Below are 27707 nucleotides of genomic sequence, written 5' to 3' on the forward strand. Positions count from 1 at the left end.
TGCAATTGTGACATTAACCTGGAGGCTATAAGAAAGACCGCTATTTCAACTCACATTGATACCCCAAAACACAAGAACTGTGTCATAATGATTGATTTGAGCCAGTCTATGAATAATTTCTCCACAAGTCGATCAGTACCAACGACCACAAACTATAAGGCAGCTGCTGCAGAGGGTAACTGGGCATTCCATACTGTTAAACACCAGCAATCATTCCTCACCAACGATTGCACATCGCAATCGTTCAAAACAATATTCCCTGACTCCAACGTCGCAAATAAGTTTTCTCCGGCTAGGACCAAGAGTACAAACATTGTTACTGGAGTTCTTGCTCCATGCGCTCAAAAATGAATTTGTATAAACTCGTTGTACGGCATTTTCCCTATTGATAAAAGCCTGTTATCACAACGAGGTGAAGAAGTTTGGTTTATCACCCTACGGAGGTGGGGGGTGCAGTGCTGTTTCGGCCCAAGTGAACCTAGACCTATGAGCTGTCGTGAGATCCATGAAGCACTTTCTAATAACAAGGTGTTACTGGAGCAGATTGTTTCTGGCGAAAAGTATGGAAAGTGTTATGCCACGGCTCAAATAAATACAACGTATGTACTAAAACGCTTTTTCATGCTAATCTAATTTTTTGACTGTCCTTATTTTTGGGTCAATGTCGATGGCAACCCTGTCTATATGTCATACGGACGCATAACTACCGGTAGAAACATAACACGCTAACATAGCCACTAAAACTCAGATTTGGGTCGCGGACTGAAAATTTTATGAACTACTGCTATAGTTGGTGCTGACACCAAACTTTATAAGATTACCACTTTATCCAGGAGCACGAGGGTACACGTACAGTACATTCATGGCGAGTCGGGAGTAAAATATAATAATCACAGTCAAGTCCAGGGTAATGGCTAATGCTCGCATCTGTGCGATATCTCCGGACCATTAGGCTGTAAAAGTGACTGTCTGAAATTGACGAACCCCACTTGTATCACGGATATTGTAATCGATGAAATCGGGAAAAGTATTCCGCACTCTCGCGCATACAAATTACGTGAAAGCACAGTTTGCAGGTTATACTTTAAAGTCAATCTATAGTCGAAGCCATGCATTTTCAAACCGTGATTTCACTGAGAAAATGACTGCAAATGATTTGATGTGGAGTAAGATTATATATACTCTGGCCACTCGCTTCCCATATGTATATTCTGGTATTACATGCGTCTAGTTCAGGGGTTCTCAGCCATTTTTTGTCTGTGGCCCATTTTCAGGTTTGAAAATGTTCTGTGGCCCACCTCTTATAAAGTCATGGTGCACTTCAATGTGTGGTAGGCTAATCGCCGCCGATATGGCTATTTCTCAAAAATATACGCATTTTTTCATGACTGTTCATATTTAAATGTCGATCTGAGGAAACATGAATTCGCGCCAAGCGCGACGAAAAATTTCAAGGTAAATAAATCTCCAACAGACAACCAACGAAATTATTATTAGCAACTTTGAGCTCTCCCAATTGTGGGTTAGGGGTGCGAAAGTTACGGCCCTGCAATATCGTATAACTCTTGTGTACATCCTCTGTTCGACTCAAGTCGCGAAACCCAATGATCCAATCCCCGCATTCACTGTGTGATTGGGGGTTTAATTCCACTTTGGTGGGGAATACTATACCCATTCTGGGCCCGCTTCAAACAATTGTTTGATGAATGGGATACTACAGAGAAGATGGAGACATTTTTTGAATATGCTAGTAGTAAAATGTATAGGCCTACCTAGTATATGTCTTGTACTCTTTGAAGTTGCGATGTGATAACATTAATTCCAATAATATCACCAATTCATGTGACTCTTACATTATGTATAATGATTTCAAGGCCGGACATTTCTAGACCGACTCCGAAGATTAATGTGCTGTGCCAACTCCTGAATCCATTATGGCCCTGCCGGAATACTTGGATATTTCAGCATTAACTTTCAGTTATTATATAATCGCCGTATCCCCTCCCATTTCGACTTGTACATTCGTGACTCCATACGTGCCAATAAGTCTCATCAGAGTCGGATGAAAAGCTTCATGTAGCATACGTATAATTCGATAACATCAATATATTTTTTTAATATGAACAAAAAAAAATGCATCCAAACCTTCGCGAATTCTACAATTTTCAAAATAGCTCTGTGGCCCAACCAAATTACTCCTGTGGCCCACTAGTGGGCCATGGCCCACCCTTTGAGAACCCCTGGTCTACTTAGATTTGTATTGTGGTAAATTTTTGTTTTTATGACTCATCGAAAGTTTGGGGTTCCGCGAAGGCTTGCGGTTTCGCGTAAGTGTTCCGCGGGCTAATAAAGGTTAAGGACCACTGCATTATAAAGAATAGTTATTGCAAACCAGTGATACTTTTGATGTTCCCGATCAGATACCAGCTCAGAAATGCGAAGCTTCACCTTGGCTTGGAGGGTGTTATCGTATTGTTCGGTTGAAACGCAATAGGGGAATATCAATTGCTCAATTGCAAATCAGTTCATAAATAATGGAGATATAATTAGCATTTTCAAAAGACGGGGTTTCGATTTCGTATCCCAACTTCCCCTGCGCACGACACTGCACATGACGTACCTCCACAACAGTTATATTTCGACTAATGGTCGGGCTTAATTGCCGACAACCAATGATGGCCGAGACAGGCGTGTCATCCCAAATTGTACGTATGGGTGGAGTATGTGTCGTGACCTCCAGGGAACCCCTGAGACGTACTCGGCGAACATCTGTCATTCCATGGAACACCGGTTATAAAAACCACTGATAAAATCCGAGACCACTGTAGTGAATATTAAATATTGTAGGTATCAAAATTTGCGTTCATTTCCATATGGCGTGGTGTTATCAAAGTTCGGTAGCAACCATATAGTTTCACTTAACAGCAACAAAAGAATGAAAGGAAGTCTCTTGAAAACTCCGCGAGCAGTCATAGGAAGCGAGCTGTTAGATAAACAGTTCTTATCGCAAGAACATGAGTTGAATCGACCTTATAGCAGCATGTCGCTTAGATCAGATATGAACGAAGTATAGCAACAGACGGAACGTATACTTGGTGAGCACTGATATGTGGGGATTTTGCGAGTACGAGTATACGATAAACCAGTGGTTCTGAAGAGGCGTCCCATGGAACAATGGGGGTTTCCAGGAGGTTAAGGCGCATACTGATACCGATGATTTATGGCAGGGGTTCTTAAACTGCGGTCCACGGTCCCCTTAGGCGTCTGCGAAATATTTTAGGGGGTGCGCGAAAGGGCAATACGTCATCAAGAAACTACAAGATAGATTATCTTTTTACAACAATTTCGTGAGTGAGACTGTGATTATTTTGTCTATAGTCATTAATAGGGCGATTTTTTGACATTGCAAAAGTCAAAAATTTGTCAAAATTGAGGACGTTAGGTCAAAAAATTGTCAAAATTGTTTACAAAGTCAATTTTTTTTGCAGCCTGCATTTCGTTTGTATCGTAGATGTTTTCCCTGTCGGTGAACTTCTCCGTTGACATTTAACATCTTGTGGCCTACGTTGCAGGCCTACCATTGTAGACGGCCCATTGTTTGCTCCTTGTGAATCATGAGCGGTCGTATGAAACAAATAGGTTGACATGGTATTGTGTTCAACGTACCGCAATATCCCAACTGAAGCAAAACTGCGTGGCATTGGTTATTTATGTCAACAAGCGCACGGTGAAAATTGTGATGTTGGCACCATTGTCAGAATGAAGCAACACAGTGCGTCACCAGCAGCGTATTAAGCACAGCTTCAGTGTTGCCAGCCAACAACTGCTGCTCTTGAACGTTCTTTGTCCATTCTTGGCAAGCTACTTAGTAAGGAGAGACACTATCTTCCCCAGAATTTAGGAGAGTATCTTTCATTGTACTACAACAAATTTTAATTATTTCCACCATGATACGTGATGTAACTACTGGAATTCTTCATACGTCCAGATTTCCGTAAAATGAAGTTTTTTTTATGTACAAATTTGTCAGTTTTCAAATCTAAAAGTTTGTTCAGGTCAAAATACTGCGCAAGGTCAGACAGTTTCAACCAGAAAGGAAGATAAGTAGTACAATTCTAACAATATGTGCGAAAACGCCTAATTTGCATACATGATCGCAAAATTTTGTCAAAATGAAGTTTTTTAAGGTAAAAATGTCATTTTTTATTTATTTTTTAGGTCACAGTCGTCCATTTCTTAAGTAGATAATCACCCTAATTATTATAGGAAGTGTTTCGTAGGTTAGTAAAGGTTATGACCCACTGAAATAAACCGATCGTTATAGAAACATGCACTGATGTGCCGCGTTTATAGCATAGCCTATTCATCTATTATTGTAAATCCGCAATCGCTACATGCTACTTTGTAGATACTTCAAATAGCAGAAATGCGTAGTTTCCTAACGTTACTACTTATGGTAACAATTTATATTAAAATCGCCTCGCCAGGAAAGGTGTACTCATGGTACAGCACGCTATCGGAATGGAGAAATCTGACGATTCAAGACAGAAGATTGGTTGGCAAGTTAGAAGAGCTTGTTCGCAAGGCGAAGTCGTCGCTGGACCAGCTCACACGTCAAGTCGAGCGCTACGTCAAACTAACTGAGGTCTATCTCGATCGAGCTAGGCGGAACTCTCTTTCTCCAAGCGAAATAGCGAGCGACTATGGGCAAATGTTTCGCGAATTCACATCTGATGTTCTGCGACAAGAGTTTTCGATCTGCCGAGAGGCCTTGCGAAGTTTCGGGGATATTATGACGTCATTTCCGCAGACAAGTGACTACGAAGTGGCGGTTCGCACTCTACTGGAACTCCAGAAGTCCAACGGCCTCAGAACGAAAGATATAGCCAACGGATGTATTGTAGACACGCACAGCGATTCGCAACTTCCAAGCGATGCGTACTTTGATTTAGCCAAATTGGCATGTGATAACTTCACTCTTCAGCAATGCTTGGAATGGTGCGCAGAGGCTAAAGCGCACAGCAACGACACCGGCGTCAAATACAGCGACGATGACGTGGAGGTGATAAAAACCACGCGCCGTAACAGCGAACTATTCTCATACCTCTGCGCACAGTCACTCAATGACACATTTGTCGAAAATCCTACTAACTCCGAGTTGAAATGTTTTCTGTGGGATAATTCCCGCCATCCACTCTTACTCTTGAGACCTGTTCGCGCTGAACTGCTGTCAATTTCACCTGTTATAGTTTTGCTGCATGACGTCATAGATAAAGAACAAGTAGAGTACCTGAAGACGAAAGCAATTCCATTGCTTGGCCAGGCTACGACTTATCAGAGAGAACAGCAAATCAGCGTCGATAACTACAGAGTAGCTCATAATTGCGCATTAAATGATGTCACTGACAAAAAACTGTCACGGATGAACAGATTAGTGGAGGCTATCACAGGGCTACAGCTTGTCAGATCGCTTGAACTCTTACAAGTCGCTAACTACGGGATAGGAGGGCATTACTATGCGCACACTGACTACATTGAAGGCTCGCGGAGAAACAGAAAAGCGACACTGTTGTACTACCTTTCCGATGTTGACTATGGCGGTGCAACGGCTTTCATCCATGCGGGAATCGCAGTGAAACCAGTCATGGGACGTGCGATTTTCTGGTATAATATAGCGTGGGACTCTGGGAAAGGTAACGATGAGACATTGCATGGCGGCTGCCCGGTTGTACTAGGAGATAAATGGATAGCAAACAAGTGGATATGGGAGACGTCGCGAAGTGTCTGCGAGAAAGATAGGTTCATATAGTGCGCCAACTCTGTTGCTATACTGTGGCTGGAGTACGATAGGCTTCATCAGGTCCCATCCATTCGTCCGAGGATGCTGTTCCGGTCCACAGACGATAATCCGCGTGGGCATCAGTGATACCGTGGTATTCCACTAGTAGTTGAAGATTTGTTACGTTACTCCATTGTTAAAATTCTTCGCCCTCTTCATATTTCCGTTTTGTCAACGCCCCTGGTCTTGATCATTCTCATTTGAGTCGCATGCTGAATAGAAACATCTATATATCTTCATCTGTATCTAATGCGCAGTTACATACAGATCCAACATACCTCTATTGACCGTTAATTTGTGAAAGACTTTACTCATATTCAAGGTCTCTCTTTCGGGTTTTCTACGTGCGATCACTTTTACCCGTTAGTATTGGAGCGCATAGTAATTGCTGGTTTTCAGTACTAACCTAAGTGTAAACGACAGATCAAATCAATTGCTCAAAAACAAGTTTGAGACGATTGTCACAAAATATTTTTGGCCATATCTGGAAATTACGAAATGCGTCTCCGTGGATAAATCAGAATGACGAATGGCTCCACAGTTGGATAATATTTGACCGGCGGTTCTTAACCTTTTCTCCTCGGGCGTCTCTTCAAAAATTGCCTAGGTCTGTCCCCCATATTTTAAGTAGTACTATATTTGAAGCAGTTTTTCTGTCGCAAAAACAATGGGTATGGGGTCGAATTTCGGTCGGTCTTTTCGGGCTGGGACTTAACTATTGGAAATATTTCGCGCTTGAATCGCTCGTGAGAGCCATTTGACTTATGAACGATATAATAATTGCATAAGCTATATTCGGGATCAAAACGAGGTTGTTATAACAGCCATCGGCTAAGGGTTCATATACACTCTGGTTCGCGCCCGATGTACACATCCTGAATTCACCTCTGCGATTGGCAATACGGGTAAGTTACCTAAGTTCCCTCTAATTTTTGACGAGTCTGCGCACACTCACCAACTTCCTGTGCAGACCCTTGGACATCAGTGCGTAACGACTAAAAATATGTCATCAGTTTGGATTTTTTCGTGCGCAACTTCGATTTTCTGTGCGCAGAGACCGTGTCAGTACCGTGCATTTGCGCACGTGCGCAGCTTAGAGGGAACACTCGTTCTCACTCTCAAAAGTGGTACAGCGCCACTTCGATCTCCACACGCTGTGCGCTGCTGGATACAATACCTAGTTCGAAACATTTCTGGATAATAACCCGAGTTAGCGTGACGGGAAATTATCTACCTAAAAAAAAGTACGCATTCATGGAAACTCGCTGCAAATATCGCGGGTGTATATTCGCGCGCAGATTTGACAGATTATGTAGAATGGTGATTTGCAATAGAACTCAGGGATATATAGAACTATTGTTCCACCTTAATATCACTAATCACATGTCACATGTCTCTAAGTAAGCACCATGCACTACGACGCCATTTTTCTTCAGCGCTCCCACATCGCCCCCTGAGCCCAACGCCCGCACATATCGCCCTCTGAGCGTTTCCGCCCTTGTTCAAGATCCAAATCGCCCCCTGGGGGGCTGGTGTCCAGGTTAGGAACCACTGTATTAGACGAACTAAAAAGTCATGCCATTGCGATACCGGGCGTTGTTGGGGTATATTGCCGGGCGGCTTCGATAATTATTTCACAAGAGCCATGATCCATCAAACTATTTTTTATTAGATAGCATTCGTATTATCTATAATAATGTATACAAAGTAATCTAGCTTCGAAAACACATAGTCACGTAGATGCAAATAACAACGTACTTTTGATTGTTTTTGCACCGACCATGGAGGAAGAGTAGGAAGTAGATAGCCAAAACTCATGCATTTCATGTTATGGAAACCTTTAAAAAGCTGGTCGTTTCGTAGATGAGATGTTCTTCAACTTCTGCAGAAATATTGCTTGATTCATTGCAATGCCGTGATTGGTTTAATCGTCACATGTCTTTATTTCTCAGCTTTTGAAGCAATCAACGAGCCGTTATGTCGCTTATACTTGTGTGTATGTGCTGTGCATTGTGTATGCCTTATTTTAAATATTCTGTGCCTTCTCGCGGCACGTCTGAGAATCTGTGGCGTCACGCAGTATGGGAATCGCTGGCTTAGGTTCTTGATATAGAAGATTACATAATTTGCAGGTCCAAGTCCCGGTACCTAGTTGCTGATTAGTGGCAGTGAACCTCATGTTTTCGATGGCATAGTACATTTCGATTTCGATAGCTTCTCGTAATTACAGAGGATGTCCTCTTTATGCCTATTCCTATTGTTATGGTTACGTTAGCATAATCGGACGATTCTGTTGGCTCTCACTTTCAGCCTGTTGCATAGAAGACATCTCAAGTACCACGTGACAAACTGAATTTATTTTAGTATTACAGAAATTGTACATGGATACTTTCAGCTCCATTCTCGTCTTGATATGCTGTTCCGTTACGCGCGCACGCGCAGATACTCCGCTTCTTGAAAAGGCATTGTTATCAAACATCCGTCTCTTGCAGTCACTGAAGCGTGATTTATCCAAATTGCGACTAGACCTAGAGTCGTTTGACGATCACTTCCCGCGTTTCAAACATGAAGGTCAACGGATCGCCACCCATCTACAGGATTTCATTCACAACCCTATCAAAAGAATCGCTTTGATGGAGAGATATGTGGTTGGATGGGACGAAATGAGCGGATTTTTAACCGACATCAACAAAACTCACGACTCGTTTACAACGAAAGTGAAGGAGATGCATGCTATTCTTCCTTCCGAACATAGGCCGGCGAATTACAGCAAATTTTTCGAAGATCTGACTCTGTTACATGACAAATTGCTTCCGCAATTTTGCCTCAATCCCGCGACTAGCCTATGGCCATTGATGAAACCAGATCTTCGTATCTAAGTGTAATTCGGAAAAAAAATGTGGAATAATGTATTTAATCCATACACATTTATTACATGCGGTACATATCTCACTATTTGTGAGTTTGCGATTGAACTACTATTACTGACAGTCAGAGTTACATGTAGGCTTACTGTATAATGAATGTGTGCAAGTGCATTCTACGTACATCAATATATTCCAACATGTACCGTAATGTACAGAACATAGTATCGATACTAGACATTGGGAATTCAGATATATCCATAATAAACCATCCAATATGAAGCATATATCCGTATGGTATAGTCGTGAGTTCATGTGTAGCGCGTGCGGAACCATCTTGAGATGGTAAAGCCATAGAATTCACGCCTATGTCGTATTACAATCTGCTGCGTGACAATGCTATCCTATTCAAACGATTGATTTTGAAATATATTCGAGGAATTCAACAATACAACAACAGATAATGCAATTAAATATGATGTGCATCTAATTCAAGGCTTCTGCATTTCCACGAAACATATTTAATCCATTCGCTATCCATAGCGCGGGTGCATTGTGGCCAAATGTTGAGCGCGCGCATATAGGCTGGAATGTGGAGGACTGGAGGTATATGGAAACAAGTAATAAAATTCGGAATGCTGCTTAATTTAGTACGGACAGTTAGAGATTTGGCTTGGGATAATTTTGAACTTCATATTGGAAAATTTACTGGGCGCTAAAAGGTGCACTGCCCGGGAATCGAACCCGGGTCGCAAGAATGGGAATCTTGCATGATACCACTACACCAGCAGTGCTCTGCGCAGGCATTGTAACTAAATTTGCTACTGAAATGTTTGCGTCCACCTTCGCTTTGCATATTCATTTGTGAATGACTTTGGTAGAGAAAGCTTTTTCAGTCAGCGGAATGGTTTCATGAGTCGTGACCAGTCGCTAAAGGGAGAGGAAGATATATTGTGTGCAGTGCATTTCATCAGTCATGAAATACATTAGACGCTTCAATTTCTTTACCATATACTAGTAGTAATATCAATAAAATAATATGAAATGGCAAAGGTATCCAAGGCCGGAATTAGCCGTAGATATTTGGAGATAATAATCAATTTCTTAATTGAATTCACATGAAATATGATATCGCGATAATGCTGAATCAACGTTCATGCGGAGAGAGAAAATTGTAATTGTGACCGATTGACGGGAGTATACGACGGTCGCGCGAACAGTATTGATGATTTAAGATTTCAATCAAGGTGTGGTGTAATTATAATTAGTATACCATGCAAGCATCGCTGCGAATCCTACTCTTTATTAGCGGTTGCTGCACTTCTTTAATGTCTCAAAGCACATCGTATTCGTGGCGTAGCACGATATGGGAACTGAGAAACCTGACTGGACAGGATGGAAACATGGTCCATGATTTGGAGAGACGGTTAAACGAGGGAAAAGTAGCAATAAACGCGGTGTTAGCACGTGTTAACGCGATAAAGGAGAGTGTTCAAAGCTACCGCGAGCTTGTCAAAAGAAGCCCGGAGGACCGCGAATTACTCATCACTCACAAAGCCCAGTTAGATGAAAAAATCGGACAGCTTTTCAATGCATCGATACCCTTTTCCAACGACGTAGTCGGTGAATACCTTGGAGACATACAGTCTTTTCCAAAGCAGGACGATATGAGGGTCGTGTTGCGAGCATTACTCGATGCATCACACTCTCACGGCCTGAAAGCTCACGATCTTGCTGGAGGATACATATTCGGCGACCGCGTCGGTGCGCCAATGTCACCGTATGCCTGCTACGGCATGGCTGAGGCGGCATGCCAAAGTTACACATGGAGTCAGTGCCTCGAATGGTGCGAGGAAGCTATGAATCGGGTAAACGATACTGATGCGACCTACTATACTGATGATGTGGAAGAACTCAAGAAGTCTCGTGTCGACAATGATAAGTACGAAAGACTTTGCGAGTCGTCACTGAACGGTACTTACATCGAAAACTGGTCTAACGCAGGGTTAAAATGCGCCTTGTGGGATAATCGCCGCCATCCAAGGCTTATCTTGGGCCCTGTACGTGTCGAGCAAATTTCAATAAATCCATCGGTGACGCTATTTCACGACGTCATAAGCGATCAACAAATCACATTTCTGAAAAACAAGTGCCTGCCCAGATTGAAACGGGCTACGACTACTGGCGAGAGAAAGAAACATTTTGACATCAATGATTACAGAGTGGCTCATAATTGTTGGGTTAAAGATTGGAATGAGACTATGGTGAGAAGTCTCGAAGGATTAATTGAAGCCGCCACAGGAACAGTGGTCCGACAATCGAGTGAGAACCTGCAAATTGCAAACTATGGCATTGGAGGGCATTATTACACGCACCTCGATGCTTCGTCACACCGTATACACCAAAAGTATGGAGACAGGGAGGCTACATTCATGTTATATCTGTCCGATGTTGCCATCGGCGGGTCTACTGCATTTGTTGATCTTGGAGTAGCGGTGAAACCAGAAAAAGGCTCGGCTATTTTCTGGTATAATTTTCTGTCGGACTCCGAAACCGTTGACCTCCGATCGAAACACGGCGCTTGTCCGGTAGTGTTGGGAGACAAGTGGGTGGCTAACAAGTGGATTCAACAAACTCCTAGAAGCATCTGCAGATTGCAATGAGGACACCACGGACGTTGCTAAGTGCTTTCTGTCGTGATGCGCATTGCACAGCGCAAATACTCTATAAAATTTTTGGTGGCATGAGCGGCAACTATTTTGAAATGACTGACGGATTTCTTGACTCTTGTAGATTCATTTTAATTAAAGTTCCAAATGAACGACATGTCATTCCCACACTATGCGACAGACAATTAACAATAGGGTTACCGTGTCCTTCTTTTTCAGGAAATCGAAAATGTTCTCCGAGGACGCCGAAATGTAATCCTTTTTAGAAATTAGTCCTTATTTACAGCTGTAACACCAAGGCTAATGAGAGAGAGAGAGAGAGAGTCTTTATTTTCATCCAACCAAAATAGATAACACACAGCAGTGATGGTGCTAAAGAAAATATGCATGCACAGCACAGTATTCGGTATTAGATAAGAATGATCGATAAGGAAATGGACAGGGTCAATTGAAAATCGCCATAAATGACGTGACATATTTAATGTGGACGTTCAAGCGTAGGCTTACCATGTTTTTGAAATCTAAAAAGAGGATACTTTTTCAGAAATTTGAGACTTGCAAAACCGGAGATGAATTCTCAAAAATCGGTGAATTTTTCCCACTTCGTGATCGATTGACTAAAAAAAAGGTCAACTTTTCGCTCAGCGCTCAAATCACCGTTTTCCACTCCGAAATACCCAGCGCCACTTGTGCGCTAATTTACGGCATATCACTCGCATTTTGCTATAATGTGACCTAAATTTTCAAAAAAGAGGACAAAATCTCAAAAAAAGAGGACAAATGGGCGTCCTCCGAGGACACTTTCAAAAAAGTCAAAAAAGAGGACAAATCCTCTTAAGAGGACGTATGGTAACCCTATCCGAGCGGGTCATTCGGGAGTCGAGTCAGAGTGGTGACCATTATTTTTTATTTGATTTAGTCAACGCTACGAGATTTCCAGTAAATATTTCAAAATCTGCTGTTTTCCATTTCGGTAAACTAACGTTTATGGTTTGATAAAATTCTCCTCCTTTTCTGATTCCGAAATATGGTATCCCTAATTAACACGTCACAAACTCACAAAGGTCCATTGATGTAGGCCAGGGGTCTCAAACGCGCGGTCCGCGGGAACATTTTGTGCGGCCCGCGTCGAAAGCAAGTACAACAACAATTTTATTCAAATGTATTTTTTTATGCGAGGTCTGAATGTTAACTTATAGTAAATCACATTTTCACGGTGGATGTCGGATGTCATTCTGCAATGTCTCGTCAAATAATGCCTACTTGCCTATTACTTGGAAACACATTGAATATCCCTATTATTGATGCTGCCAGTACATTGGAGTTTGATGTCGTCGGATGTGGGCCTACCTATTTCATATGGAATTTTTATGCTCATCAGTTGGAGCAATATTTACGTCATGATATCTGATTCATGAATCCCGTGCGTAAAAAAAACGTAAAATCGATGTATAATTTGTCTGTATATAGCCGTCTCTCTAGATTTACGTTTTGAAAAATATATTATTCCCTTGAAAATATGAGAGGATTGTGATGTGAATATGACGGTACGCTAGCAAGCACGAACTGCAAACATGACACAATGTAAATACTCGGACATAATATATGTGTGTGTATATACAGATCTCCATCTTAATAGGGTGCAATTCAGACCATCGCTGCTTCATGGTGCCAAATTTTTCTTTTACGCCCATAATGGGTCTACTCAGAGTCGTATATATCGATCTCGCTCTGTACTACACCGTTAAGTGACTATTTATTATTATTTCATCCGCCAAATGTGATTTTCATTTCGGTTGGACGAAACACTAAATCTCTGTCTCTTCGTATATAGCCCTGTATGTTACAGAAAGATATCGTTTCTATTTTGGTTTGATCTTTTGCACCTGCATGATGATCGTAACGTCAACGAGAATTTGCTACGATAGTAATAGTATAATTTGTTTTTCTCTGATGGCAGAACTTGCCGGCTTATTCCATAGGCATTTATAATATGACACGAGTTCGTATGCTAAGAATATTCGTGATATTTCTTCTATCGGGCGTCACAAATCTGACAGGGGTGAACCCCGGTGGCCCGCGTGTGGAAGATCTCGATGAGCTGGAAGAAAGGCTGATGCAGATGCGCACGAACATCGTACGAATGGAAGGGAAATTTCCTCAATTTCAAGCGAAGGGCGCAGATATCGCTACACACCTCCACAGCTATATACACAATCCAATCAAGAGGATCGCGTTCATGGAAAGATATGTTCAGCAATGGAACGATGTGGCGGGTTTTCTGGAAGCGACCGCCAATCTCTGCGATTTGTATCAGGCCAAATTGGGTGAACTCATGAACGCTACTATCAATAACATGGAAAGTTAACTTGTAATTCATGGAAGGGCCTCGGAAATTTAACTCGATCCACACGAATGTTGTCTGGGAATCCAAAACATTTCTATACATGCTATAATATAAAGTTGTTTACTAGTCATTTAAGCTCCGTACTGGAATGAACAGCTTTCGAATTCAGAGACGTGTTCTTATTTTATAAATGAAATCGGAGAGAGCACTGAAAGGCGATCATGTTTTCGTATTTCGCTATGGTAACGTCGCTTTATCTTATTAGGACCGCTAAATACAGCATATATCAGTGATTCTTAACCGGGGTTCACTGAACACTGAACAGTCTCAGAGGTTCGTCGGAGGTGAAGACATACGTCACACACCGACTCACGATATGATTGGTGATAAATAGGGCGATTTTTCTGACTAACAAACAAAAAAATTTTGACAAAACAAAAATTTTTTTTTTGACATTTTTGACTTTAAAAAAACTTCATTTGGACCAAATTTTGACCTAACGTATGCAAATTAGGTGTTTTCTCACATAATTTTAGAATTGTAGTACTTATCTTCATTTCTGGTTAGAGCTGCCTGTCCTCACGAAGTAGTTTGGCCTGAAAAAAACTTTTTCGACTCAAAAACTGACAAATTTTTACATAAAAAAACTTTGTTTTACCGAAATATGGCCCTATGAAGAATTCCAGTAGTCACGAGACGTATTGTGGCAAAATAATTGAAGTTTGTTGTAGTACAACGAAAGATACTTTCCTACATTTTCGGGTAGAAAGAGTCTGTCCTTACTAAGTAGCTTACCAAGAGTGGAGAAAGAACGTTCAACACCAGCAGTTGTTGGCTGACAACACTGAAGTTGCGCGTAGGCTACACTGCAGATGACACACCGTGTTGCTTCATTCTGACAATGATGTCTACATCACAATTTTTCATCATGCGCTTCTTGATATAAGAACCATGCAATGCCCACGCAGTCTTGCTTCAGTTAAGATATTGCGGTACGTTGTGCCTAACACCATGTCAACTAATTTGTTTCATTTGAATATTTATGATGGACAATGAGCAAACAATTGGCCGTCTACAACGGCAGGCCTATAAAGTAGGCTACAAGCTGTAAAATGTCAAATGAAAAGTTCAACGACAATGCAAAATCTACGATACAAACGAAATGAATGCAGGTTGCGAAAACGTTTTTACTTCGTAAACAATTTTGACATTTTTTGACATGTCAAAAAAATGTCGTCTTAGTGATGAATGATACTCCCGTGTTTGCCATCATAGGCTGCAGGCAAGTAGGCCTAAGCCATACCGGTACTCGAATGGTGATTGTGGTGGTAGGCTACGTCACGCGAAGAGGCGCCCGCAGGAAAGGTTGGGTTCACAATCGAAACCCCGTATTTTTTAAGTAATTCTGCCTCCAATATATATTAGCTCATTTGCACTTCAGAAATTCGTATCACGCCGTTGCGAGGCACTTTGCAAGGTGAAGTCTCACATTTCAACAGTGGTATCCGAAAGGGAGACTGATGACGTCGCACACATTGCAGTAAATAGCCTTTTCAATATGTTTGTGTTTTCTGCGACAATCTTATTTGATGGTTTTGGTCATTTAACATACTGGTGTTGATGCACCGTTCATTTTGTGTACCGAATAGTATTAGATGTTTAATGTGATTGTGTGATACCTTTATGCTTTAGCGGTTCTGTAAAGACTGATCACTGATCAGCGTAGAGTTCCCCAGTTTAGTAAAGGAGAAGAACAGCTGGGCCTGTGCCGCAGTGCTATTGGTAACTTATATGCCGAATTGGTATCCCTATTGTGTAGGCTTACCATACGTCCTCTTTTAAGAGGATCTGTCCTCTTTTTTGACTTTTTTGAAAGTGTCCTCGGAGGACGCCCTTTTGTCCTCTTTTTTGAGATTTTGTCCTCTTTTTTGAAAATTTAGGTCAGATTTAGAGCAAATGGCGAGTGACATGCCGCAAATTAGCACAGAAGTGACGCTCTGGCGGGTATTTCGGAGTGAAAAACGGTGATTTTAGCTCTGAGCGAAAATATTACCTTTTTTTTTTTTAATCATCCAACTGGCAATGTGGAGAGAAAAACGGTATTTTGAGATCTGAGCGCAAAAGATGACCTTTTTTTTAGTCAACCGATCGCAAAGTGGGAAAAATTCACCGGTTTTTGAGAATTCTTCTACGGTTTTGCAAGTTTGGAATTTCTGAAAAAGTGTCCTCTTTTTTGATTTCCAAAATATGGTAAGCCTACTATTGTGTCTTTTTCAGCGGTAATTGTTTGAATAAATGGAAAACATGTACGCCGTGAGAGCATATCGTCGTATAGACAGGAAGAGTACATGAGGTAATACAGATTAGCGACATATCCAAATTTGCCCTGGAGACTGAATAGGCTACCTTATTCCAGCATCAATCGTAACCAAACAAAAATGCGGTCTTTTATATATTTTCAAGCGGTATGGGCAATGGGCATGTGTCCAATGTCCATATATGCCTGTAAGATGTTACGTATTGCGGGCCGGATAATGAATATCTCAATCGCATCACAATAGTTTGGAAGTCTTCATCAAGAAAGACGTTTTGCACTTGTCCTGCGTGTCATACAGTTACTTCGTACGCGTGCACTCCGTGCAGTGATACTTAGCGAAGGCACACTCTCGATCGGCTAGAGATTTCGATGCGGGTGTGGACTCTGATTTTGGATTCGATGGTTCTTCGGAATTCACACTTTGCCTTCTCACATCCTCTGCCTGCCGAGGTTACCTGTGAAATACTCCGATCCTGCGTTCCGACCGGGTGTATCCCGAGTTTCCATCTTAGCTCGGGTCGTGTCGATAACTATTTTACCTACTCGAGGCGATTCCCAGTCTCTTATCATACCGAAACTTCTGTCTCGAGGGTGAAGCACGCTTATAGCCGGATTCTGCTGAGCGGCGGACGTAACTCTACAAGAATCTATGGGCGGCATTTGCGGCGGGGCTGATTCGGAATTATTTCTTCGAGATGATGTTACTTTCGCATACACGTCTGGCGATACTAATGAGCTATCGCTTAGCGCTGACTTGTAGCGGACGGTAGGTAATTTACTGTCATCGCTCGAGCCGGGGTTAGGTCGCGATCTTGTCGTGATGAAGGAAAGGTCTCTTCTCAATGTCGATATTTCGCTGATGATGTCATCGAAAGACTCGCGGACTCTTCCGGTGTTTGTCAACGGATGATTGTTCGGAATGTTGGGCGAATACAAGTCGTACCTCCAACTGTCAGAGCCGCCCACTCTGTTCGTAGTCAAGCCTGTAAAATTATACGTTGAGATGCGTGAGCATTGCCTATACTTGCACTACACTTATCAACTGGATATGTTTTTGGTCTAATTCCACTTCTGCTCGACTTTTTATGAAAAAAACTACCTACTTTTTATAATTTGGACCTTGTAAAGTAGAACGTGGCTTTTTTACAGGTTTGCATCACTTTTATATGGACAGTCCTATCGACAGTGCCTCTGGTGTATAATAGGAGCTGAGTAATTTTTCGAAAAATGCATCCGCATGATGGAATCCAAGTTCATACAAAGCATGGAAGTAAGCAATCAGAAAGTCACTTTCATGCCCTAGAAATTTAGAATCCTGTCCTATTCCGGATCCGGCAGTCGGGCAAAAATTTGAATCCGGATCCGATTCTGTTTGAGAATAACCTGCCGGATGCCTGTCCGGTTAGAATCCAAAATCCTAATCCTGTACATTTCTAATATGGGCTAATATAGACTAAGACGCCTACGAAATTTTGCTTTGAGGACTGCACCTTATTCCGATCGCACTCAAAGTAAAATGCAGGGTTGTAATCAGGGCTTTGGAGCAGTGATAAATTTTAAACTGCTCCAGCTCCGGCTCCGGAGCTCTCTTCTATGATGAATTAGCTCCGGCTCTAAACTCCGGAGCTCATTGATACCACTGCTCCGGCTCCAGCATCGGCTCCGGCAATTATGGTTCGGTTGTAGCCGCCGCAAGGAACCATCATTTTGTGGTAGTATGCAAAGTCCTATGCCGTACTAATTACTGCGTGTCGTCTGTCGATGACGTCATATCGGCACGAGAACACAATTTACTCCATGTCATTGCATGTGCAATGTACATTGCACACATGATACAGCATTAACAGTGACGAGATGTTTTAATACCGGTACTGCGCCCGTTAATATCAAGACATGCAGTCCAATTCAATCTTGAAATGATGCGATTTGTTCAGATGTAACTACAGAAATGAGCGCATTTCGCGACCTTAGCAGGAAAAATCCACCTTTCCAATGGCTTCAAATTCGACATTGGTGCGCTCGTTACCAGTCCGTCCGTGGTCGATCAAGCTTAGTGGATTATAGAACGTTCCCCGTCAAACGAATCGAATAAACTCGAAATTAGTGCCACTGACAATCTGGAAGTGCATCAATGTTTGAGAGCCTAATTTAACGTCGTGCACTGTTCAAGTCAGTAACCAATTATACTGCAAGCTCACAAATGACATTGCGCGACAATTCAAGAATACGAGTGTATCAAGCAGACAAGAATGAATACACAAAATTGATGATTAGAAATTGGAAAGCGCGCATCTAATCACTAATTGCCCTCTTATATTCAACACCAGAGCAAGGTTCGAACACCGCATTGAATAGCTCGCATCGCGGCAATTGTAGGCTATATGCGGACTACCGAGACTATAACAGCGATCTGGGCTGCTTCGGTGCATTTCCCGATTGACGTCCGCCAATCGTTACTGGAGTAAATGATCGAGCCATTGAATGAATTTCAGTTCATAGGCAAAACCGATAACACACTAACCAATTTGACGCTACGATTCAAAAAAACTATCAACGAAGAACGTGCATTTGCTCGCACAATTCATAAAGGAGACAGTGGTTCTCGGCGTGCGGCATGCGCGCCTCTAAATCAACATGGGCACGTGCAGCAATGTCATGGTTATTATATCCTATGGTGTCGCTTATATATACCCGTCTCAACACTAATAAGGTATATTGCTCATCTCACACAAGCATCAACCCCGTTTTGTGACATGCATGGTTTTCATTATTTTTTCGAACCACACAATTGGCCATCGGTGTTGAGCCGATAACGAATTTGAGGGTATACCTACTATACCAGTGGTTCTCAACCTTTTTGGCTTCGCGGACCCCTTTTGACCGTCACGGACCCCCGCGGACCCCCTCAAGTTTTAGTTCAATTTTAGCTCTATTATTGCGCAACCTTCATATCTGTCTTGTGCATTTGTGAAAACATGAATTGTAGGCTTGTGATAAACAGCAAAATAATGATTTTTCTTGAAAATAACATCATACATTTATGTAGAAATTGGAAGACTTTTATTTTTCCAAAGCTAATTTTGCTGCTGTATTTATTGAAGTACGTGGTCGTGTCTTGAAAATTCGCGTCTTCGTTTTGATATGAACGAGTAGTGCCGAAAACCATTTCTACAAAGACAGATGGAGGCTAATGCTATATTAACGCATAACGCTTCCGACGATACTTTTGGTGTGATCGTAACATTTATGGCGCCCAAAATGAAGAAACATATATTTTATGAACATAGCATCTAGCGCAGCGACGGGCAACATACGGACCGCGGGCCGGATTGGGCCCGCGACGGCATTTTGATCGGTCCGCAGAGAGTTTCTGCCATCAAAGTGAAATCCTAATCTAAAAGTATAGACAAATTTTATGCGCCAAATAATGGATACAAGTTTTCCAACCTGAGAAAGACTGTCATGGAACGACTTGTTCTGTTCGGGTTTACATATATTTTTACGAGCAAACATTTTCGACCATGAACAATTGAACATTAACAAGACAAGGCTGCATACCAATATAGCTGGTGATGTGAATTTCAGGTTTGGAGCGTAATGCTTTGATAGCAACGAACCACTCCTTGTTCATCAAAAAACCAGCCTTGTCGATAGAGGGCATCCGCAATAAGAATGCGCCAAATTAGGGAAATACTTCGGAAATTTTTATTTCAAACGACTGTACACTAATTTGATGAGACTGACAACTTCAAATCGAGAAGGTTTCGCAGACATTACGAAGTCTACCTGATTGACGTTACTATCTCCATATTTTTATACTTTTCACAAACCCAAATAAAACGTCACTAAACGGCAATGTGTTTGTATCAGCAGGTTAATGGAAAATTGGCAATGAAAATGAATATCCACACTGCAATAGTTCATGTCAGACAATTATTATTATGATATGAGTCATGAGGTTTTAGCAGTTGTGGTGCGAAACTGCATCATGCTTTCTCAAATTAAAAAATAAAATAAAAATTAGGTTATCAACCATTTAAAAAGTTTAGAGGTCTCGCGGACCCCCTGAAATTGCTTCGCGGACCCCTAGGGGTCCGCGGACCCCCGGTTGAGAACCGCTGTACTATACAGTAATTACGGAGTAAGCGCGGCAAATCCAGCCTACCCAGGTTTGACGCCTGTGTATAAACAATTGAACATGGTTACTGGTTGGTTAGAAAAGGTGGTGCCAACGTTGCAACAATTCTCAATTTTTGAGCGATTAAATTATCGTAAAATGACGTGAATCCAGCCATCAGTAAAAGCAAAGCATCATATGAAATACATCGGAGCCGGAGCGACTGTTCAAGTGTTCATAGAACCGGCTCCAGCTGCGGGTCCGGCTCCTCTTGGATTTTATGTAAAGCTCCGGCTCCAGCTCCGTCTCCGCTGACAATACACTGCTCCAGAGCTCCGGCTTCTTGCTCCGGCTCCGAAGCCCTGGTTGCAATGACTCGACTCGAGTAACAATTTTTCGGTAACTGGATTCGACTCGAGTCATTCTCTTAAAATACGGAAAATGAATCGACTCGAATAGACTTGGGTCGATTTGTGTGACGACTCGACTAGTACTCGAGTCATTGTGCATGACTCGACCTTGACATATGACTCGAGACTCCCACGGCCAAGACAGGCATTCCATCGCAACTTCGAATAATAGTAAAGTCACCACATTATTCGTATTTCGTCTATCGGTACTATTCTTGAAAAATAGGGCCAGAAACTGCTAACAGTGAGGAAATTGGTATATTACGAATGCGAGGCATACAATATTACCCAAGCGGAGCAGTATAGTTAAAGGAGGTTGAGCTCCAGACTGATCACAACGACTTTGACTCTGACTCCAGTTTCAACACTGCAACTCTGACTCGACGCTCTGCTCACAGACTTGGACTCGGACTTGACAATAAGTGGTGAATTGAAAATAACTCGACGTAACTCGAATCGAAATCATAAAAGTAAGACTGAATTGGGACTCGGAACCTTGTGACTTGGTTACAATTACAAACCTGCGCAAATGCGTCATTCATTTATTCTCATGCTCACTCTGTGGTAGGCATGTTGCGTGCTACACACGCCTCGAAAAAAAGAACACGATGAACTAATTTGACCCCGTCATATTAATTGAAGATATGGTATACAGATAACACTGCGTTAGTTATAATTTTCCGTTGATATGACGCATCTTAGATAATAATCTGTCGAAACAGAATGACCTATTTTAGTATTTAATGGGGATGGTGTGAACCTCTGAAAGGTTCAGGTTCGTGCGAACGCGAACCTTTTTGAAAGGTTCTGTGTGAACGCGAACGTGAACCTCATGACGTCACGTGACGTCATATCGCTAATTCCTATGACGATTCGCGCCACAATACTGAAGTAGGCCTACATATTGACGTTTTAAACGTCGCCAAATGTATCAACTGGGGCAATCAAATGATATAATATTCCCATAAAATCAATATCTTTCGTCGCTTTGCCAACAATTTCGACGAGGACTTGCAAGGGAATATTTGCTTACGCCTTAACGGTCTAGGCCAGATCGGACAATGTATTTGGCGTCCGAGTATTGCTAGTACAAAACGGGTTTCTGTACCTCCTACATATATTACCGCATCAACAAGTTATACAGTAGTAGCCACACCCCAGATTTGGTTTTTATGATACAATAAACATGAAATCAAGGACTCCGTACACCTGCTAGATTTTTTACATCAGCCAACGATATCAATTGCATTGATTGGTAAAAAAGCATTATTCGCTGACTACCGTCATGTAGTGTATTGTGCTCTTGATGTTGTGTCATTTCGGGTCAAGCTCAGAGCAGAGAGTCACTAAATATTCACAAACGGAAAGCTGGATATTTCGAGCAAACTTTTGTACAAAAGCAAGTATAATTTTTGAGATTGGCAAGCTGCATGCCCGTTTGGTGTTGATTTTTTTATGCTGCAAGCGCCATGCACAGAGTGGTGAGAAGTTGAAATCCAAATAATTTCAACCAAAGATGTTATAATGACGTGAAAAATGGTATTCTATGAAAAAGGTTCACAGTGCAGAACCTACCAAGGTTCGTTTGTGAACGTGAACCTGTAAATTTCTAAGGTTCACACACAGAACGCGAACGTGAACCTCACGTTCACACCATCCCTAGATTGATCAAGATAGAAACTAACCGTTAGGTGAAGTGGGATCTTTTTCGCTGTAGGAAGTGTGACGGTCAGTGCCGTGCTCGTATCTGAAGACGCTTTCGCTTCTGGATTCGGGTAATTTCGGGAGAATTCGCGAACGGCTTTTGTCGCTTCCGGAAAACCCGGAACTGCTCGCGGAATCGGATTTCTTCATGTAATAGGATTGGACGTTTCCCCCGTCCTTGTCGCACAGAGACCAGTATATCTCGCCACCATGATCGTGGCTCAGAGCGTCGTTTTTGTATTCTTCGGCGGGTTCCTGAAAAATAACCGCGACCGTTCCGAGTATGAACAGAAAGTAGAGAATAAGAGCACCCATAATGTCCAAAGTAGTCGGCATTGCTACTCAAGTTGGAATAAAAATTTTCTACCCAATTGCAAGCAGAACTAGTGGTTTCGACGATATGCCAGAACTATTTCAATTAGAAAGAAGTAGATAGTGAGAGACGAGAAAAGTACTCAAGTAAGTATACATTGGAAAAGGAGATTTAGTCGAGGCGTAGCATGCTTTTAGCAGCAGATTAGTCGTGGATGTTTTCTCGTTAAAGTGATTCAGTATCAACAAAATACTTTCTATTATACAAAATCCAAATGTATCAAATTAGGAATCTTTGCTTCAAAGCCGTAGAGGAAGGTAGAAGAAGAAGCTGCATTATATTAAAGTGGCGACTGCTTGGGGTGCGTTTGTTGGATCGTTTATTCGTTTAATGCAGTGGTTCTTAACCTTGCCCCCAGCGCCCCTCAGGGGGCGCTGGCGATTATGAAGGGGGGCGGAAGCGCTCGGGGGGCGATATGGGGGGCGCTGGGCTCAGGGGGGCGGTATGGGGGGCGCTGGAGAAAAATGGCTTCGCAGTAGATGATGTGGTGATAGGACATATCCTTAATGAGTATTCAGATCAAATTAACACCGAAAACTTCGTTACATATAGCCTTCAAAATACATATAGGTTTAATTGTCCATGGGCGCCTAAATGACTGACACCGAATGTTCCTGTCTTGGCAATCTGAACCCCAGAAGACGAATTCCATCTGGCAGGGAAAAATTATATGTCAGTGAAGATATACCAATCTGAAATCGTGTGCGTCTTTTAGTTTAGTACGATTGGGCGACAGGGATATTCCTGTTGGGCGATATCCCCGTTGAGCGATTCTATATTTTTTGTTATTGCAGACAGGGGGTCACGAAATAACATCATGCAACGAAGTCATACCAACGGGTTCGCCCGCTCGAATATATGTTTAATTATTAGTAACGGGCCCTACAGTTTCCAAGAAACCTCACAATGTTCGCTTTAAGGTTTAATGAGTCTGCGCACACTCAACAACTCACTGCGCTGACCCTTGAACAACAGTGCGTAACGACTAAAAAAAGGTAATAACTTCGGATTTGTTGTGCGCAACGTAGATTTTCTGTGCGCAGAGACCGTGTCAGCACTGCGCACGTGCGCAGCTTAGAGGGAACATTGCACCTCACTCAGCTCTACCGGTAAATGTGTTTACGTGAGCTGATTGATCTCAATTTACATGCAATTCCCGATGTTATTGAACAATTTAATCATTAATTAGTGAAATTTTTCGCGCGCGACTAGGCGAGAATAGCTGCCTCAGTAAATGGACACCCAATGTAGATACCTAATAGGCTATCAGCAAATAGAGGACAGCCTAATTGGGGTCTGGGAGTAAAGTCCCCCGGAAGTTTGGTTTATCACCCGATGTGGGCCCTGGACCAACGTTTTTGTTTGGGGGGGGGAGGGGCTGACGAAGTGCTGTTACGGCCCTGGTAACGAATAATTGTACCTGCGGGCACGCCCGAATATGTTTGATTATTAATTACGTGCCCTTTATTTTCCTATACAACAGCTCACTCAGTGCTGCTGGTAAATCTGATTACGTGGACTGAGAGGATAAAAAGTTTATAGCGACTTATATATGTAATTACCAACTATTCATTCATGCATTATAGAAAATTTTGGTACCCTGGGCGACCAGGCCACACAAACTTTGCTGACCATCAAAATCACGATATGGGGTTCGTTGGGGCGAAGCCCTCGGAGGTTCAGTTTATCACGCTATGGGTGCGCAAGGCAATCGTTTTAGGGGGGTTCACGAAGTGCTGTTACGGCCCTCCCTCTTACTCATTGTCTTCATTACAGTCCTTACAATATGAAGTTGGGGGGCGCTGGAGCACGATAATTTTTGAAAGGGGGCGCTGGAAGAAAAAAGGTTAAGAACCACTGGTTTAATGGTTAACGACTATTCGTATTCCGTGTTTAAAATAGGACTGGTTAATTGGAAGAAAACTGAATAAGCTAACCATTGAAACAGTAAGATAATGTTCGTAAGATTTCTATATTTTCACTGAAAATATCCACATCGTGGCTATATTCACTGCATGGGCCAGCTTACAACGACGGCCGGAGGGGTACCCGAAGTTTTACAAACACAGATCGAGTTGATGAATAATTTAGCTATCAGTGTAGTAAAAACAAACCTCTTCGACCCTTTCGTTTTGAGCCGAGATGTTCCTTGCTGGCCTTCGGGGAGATCGCCTTAATTCGTCTTTCCGGCGCGAAACCAGGGAACTTAATTTTGTACATCCTGTCAACGAGATACGCTATTACGCAAAACGAAATTAAGCAAGGGATCGGGACAAATCTAATCCCACGACTGCGCGGGACATATGGAATGCGTTGTGTGTATCCTATCAATTGAGTCATAACATACAAGCCGCTAGCGTCCGATAATTTTGTAACGTTTTGTGTTCTAATCACTCGCTATCTGCCATATACAAGAGCATGTCTGCGCGACATCAAAATTGTCTTACGAACATTGAGAGTTTGAGACACATATCGAATATTCAAACAACTAACGTGGCTACCCGACACGATCTTGGATGTGACGGTTATACGCTACATTGCCTTATTTATATTGTCGAACCGTTTGTACGATTTAGGTATGATTATTGGACATGGGCTCGTTCATACAATGGTGATAGGCTTACAGATTATTTTATTTCGACTTCAAATGTTCGAGAACCGGTTTCATTTCTATCTCCATAACCTTATTTATGCAAAATGTGAAAATAGGTAATGCTGTGGTAAGTTCTACTGTGAATATCTGATGTAGGCCCACTGCAGGTAAACACAAGCATAATGATTTGATATTAAGTAGTTGAAAACTCTAATCTGCTACTTCGTATAATTTGGACGAAATAAGGAATTTATCACTGCACAAAAACAGTATAAGATTTTCGAAATATTTCGCAATCCACGGTTAGACAAAGACATACATACCTCTTTCCAATGAATCCCTGGATTTTCTCATTAATTCGTACACACCGACTTTTCTTTCTCCTTGCGTACAAAGCAACGATCGGCAGAGAATGGCTGTGAGGCAAAGAATTATGAGAAGCAATGCGATTCCTCCCAAGATAATAGCGGTGATAAATCCGCGCCATGGAACAGAAACAACTTCAACCGTAGTGTCAGTAATTGGCGGTAAAGTAAGCGGCCAAGTGTAATCCGGATAGGTTTCCGGTTCGTTTGATTCCGTAAACGTTGTAGCGTCGTAATAATCGATATCTTCGTAAGTCGAATCAACAGGATCCATAAACGCCATGTTAGTAGTGGGTGGCTTGCAGTATGAACTCCTCTGGCATTTCAGCGTCTGCAAATCGGACTGAACGAACGTGTCAGGGTTACACGGTGGCCTGTCGCCTGACTGCCCGCTAAACTTTGATACATGCTCGCATGTCGTCTGGTAAGTAACTATACCCGGGGATGCTACAGCATCACAATCTGATTGAGAACAGTTAGCGCTGATCGTAGTGTGAAATACTCTGTAACCTCGTGCGTTCTCCTGACACGATTCCACGTCACATCGTTCCCAGTCGACCCGGCAGAAAAACACCATTTCCTTCAGTAGCTTTCGTTTGTAGCACGGCGTGAAGCTGCGCCTGTACGGTTTCTGGCAATTGTTGCCTTCGCACGTTTCCGTGACTTTGGATTTCTCAAATCTCCTGGAGCATTGATTGTTTTTCAGGTAAAATGAACGATGTTCCATTAATTGGGATACGGAACAGGCTGGTTTATGGAACGATGATTGTTCACCTGTGGTTCCTCGCAAGCATAGTTTTCTTTCTATTTTCAGCCCGTACCGGCAGTACCTTGGAACGAAGCCTTTTTTGTACTTTGTAGGCACCGCAAACGGGTATGTTTTCCACTTTATATCAGTTGAAAACGCAGTGTCGTTCCATTGTTCACAGTGACAGTCTAAGGGCAACTTTTCGGACGTCCATTCCACGGCATAGCAACGCAATCCGAGTTGCATAAACAAAATCGTCGAAATTAAAACGATCATGGCTGCATTAGGCTGTACCGCTACTATACTATACTGAAGTCATATATACGGATTATTTTTGTCCGTTACCTGTTTTAACGTGAAAGATTTAAAATATGGAACTATAGCATCCTCGACACACACACACACACACACACACACACACACACACACACTCACACACACACACACACACACAGACATGCGTAATATCAATTTGCGATTGCGTGGCTATCAGAACACATTCAGATCGGTATCCTTCATTTGGCTCAGGCATCCAAGAAGAACGGAATGTCAACTTCTTACGACCCAACTGGAACGCCTGCTTTCTAAATGTAACTGTTATTTTCGGTTGCTCTTTTTCTTATTCCGGATGATACTGACGACTCGAGCATACAGCGTATATGTAGGATTGTAGGTATAAGCTATATATGTTTACAGGCCTGTACGGCTCTATATACACGGTGATTTGTCTCGCGTTAGATACCCAAGTCATACTCGTCGAAAAAAATCTCTAATCGTATTCAGAAAACCGGAATAGATACTCATTGACGCATGGGCATTGGGCAATTAGAATCTTTTTACATCTCCTTAATTACGTTCCAAAACATTGTGACAGGTTACCCGCAGTGCGCATCGTTTGATGTACGTTTTCTAGGAAGCTATCACGGATTTGTATATATGAAGTTGAATTAATCATGTCCTTATCATGCGAATATTGTGGAATTAATCGCGATGAAATTTCGGTCGTCATGGACCAAAAACATTTGGATGTAGGCATAAATAGTAGAACGATACCCCACAAAAATTGTTTCAATCGCACTCGCACACATCGAGTTATTCTTTCGTATGCCTTTGTAAAGGCGAAAACATTGGAAGAGACGAAATTCATAGAGAACTTGTAACTAGCTGGATCTCAATTGTTATGACATCAACACTTTTAACTGAAAGCTATACTCTACAGATTCACCATTAAAATATCCAGCCCTAGCGGTTATATATAATGCAACTAGCATATCGATGATGATATTTATTTTTAGAATGTTTATGAGGCAAGGGCTAATACACATGATCCTATATTTCCGGTATTTGTATGTAGGCCTACC

The 27707-nt window shown here is 42.1% G+C and overlaps 2 protein-coding genes and 1 non-coding gene across 3 annotated transcripts; 1 reads left to right on the forward strand and 2 right to left on the reverse strand.

Moving 5' to 3' along the window:
* The first annotated feature begins 2798 nt into the window (after positions 1–2798).
* LOC145452714 (uncharacterized) lies at positions 2799–15290 on the forward strand. The gene is made up of 3 exons (XM_080330874.1): positions 2799–5808; positions 8235–8556; positions 9972–15290. The coding sequence occupies exons 1-3, from the start codon at positions 4427–4429 to the stop codon at positions 11364–11366; spliced, it is 3099 nt and encodes a 1032-aa protein (XP_080187000.1). The 5' UTR covers positions 2799–4426; the 3' UTR covers positions 11367–15290.
* On the reverse strand, positions 9427–9497 carry Trnag-ccc (transfer RNA glycine (anticodon CCC)). Its single transcript has one exon. It is a non-coding gene; the product is annotated as a tRNA-Gly (tRNA).
* Positions 15291–16158: 868 nt separating the features above from the next.
* Positions 16159–27543, reverse strand: LOC145451933 (uncharacterized). Its single transcript, XM_080330151.1, has 4 exons — positions 25557–27543; positions 24755–24861; positions 22249–22522; positions 16159–17019 (listed from the first exon to the last, which is right to left on the reverse strand). Exons 1-4 carry the CDS (start codon positions 26620–26622, stop codon positions 16466–16468), a joined length of 2001 nt encoding a protein of 666 aa, XP_080186277.1. The 5' UTR covers positions 26623–27543; the 3' UTR covers positions 16159–16465.
* Between the last annotated feature and the right edge of the window lie 164 nt (positions 27544–27707).

This window comes from Botryllus schlosseri, chromosome 12, assembly GCF_051294905.1.
Source record: "Botryllus schlosseri isolate E-star chromosome 12, Bs_hap1, whole genome shotgun sequence".
Lineage (NCBI taxonomy): Eukaryota > Metazoa > Chordata > Ascidiacea > Stolidobranchia > Styelidae > Botryllus > Botryllus schlosseri.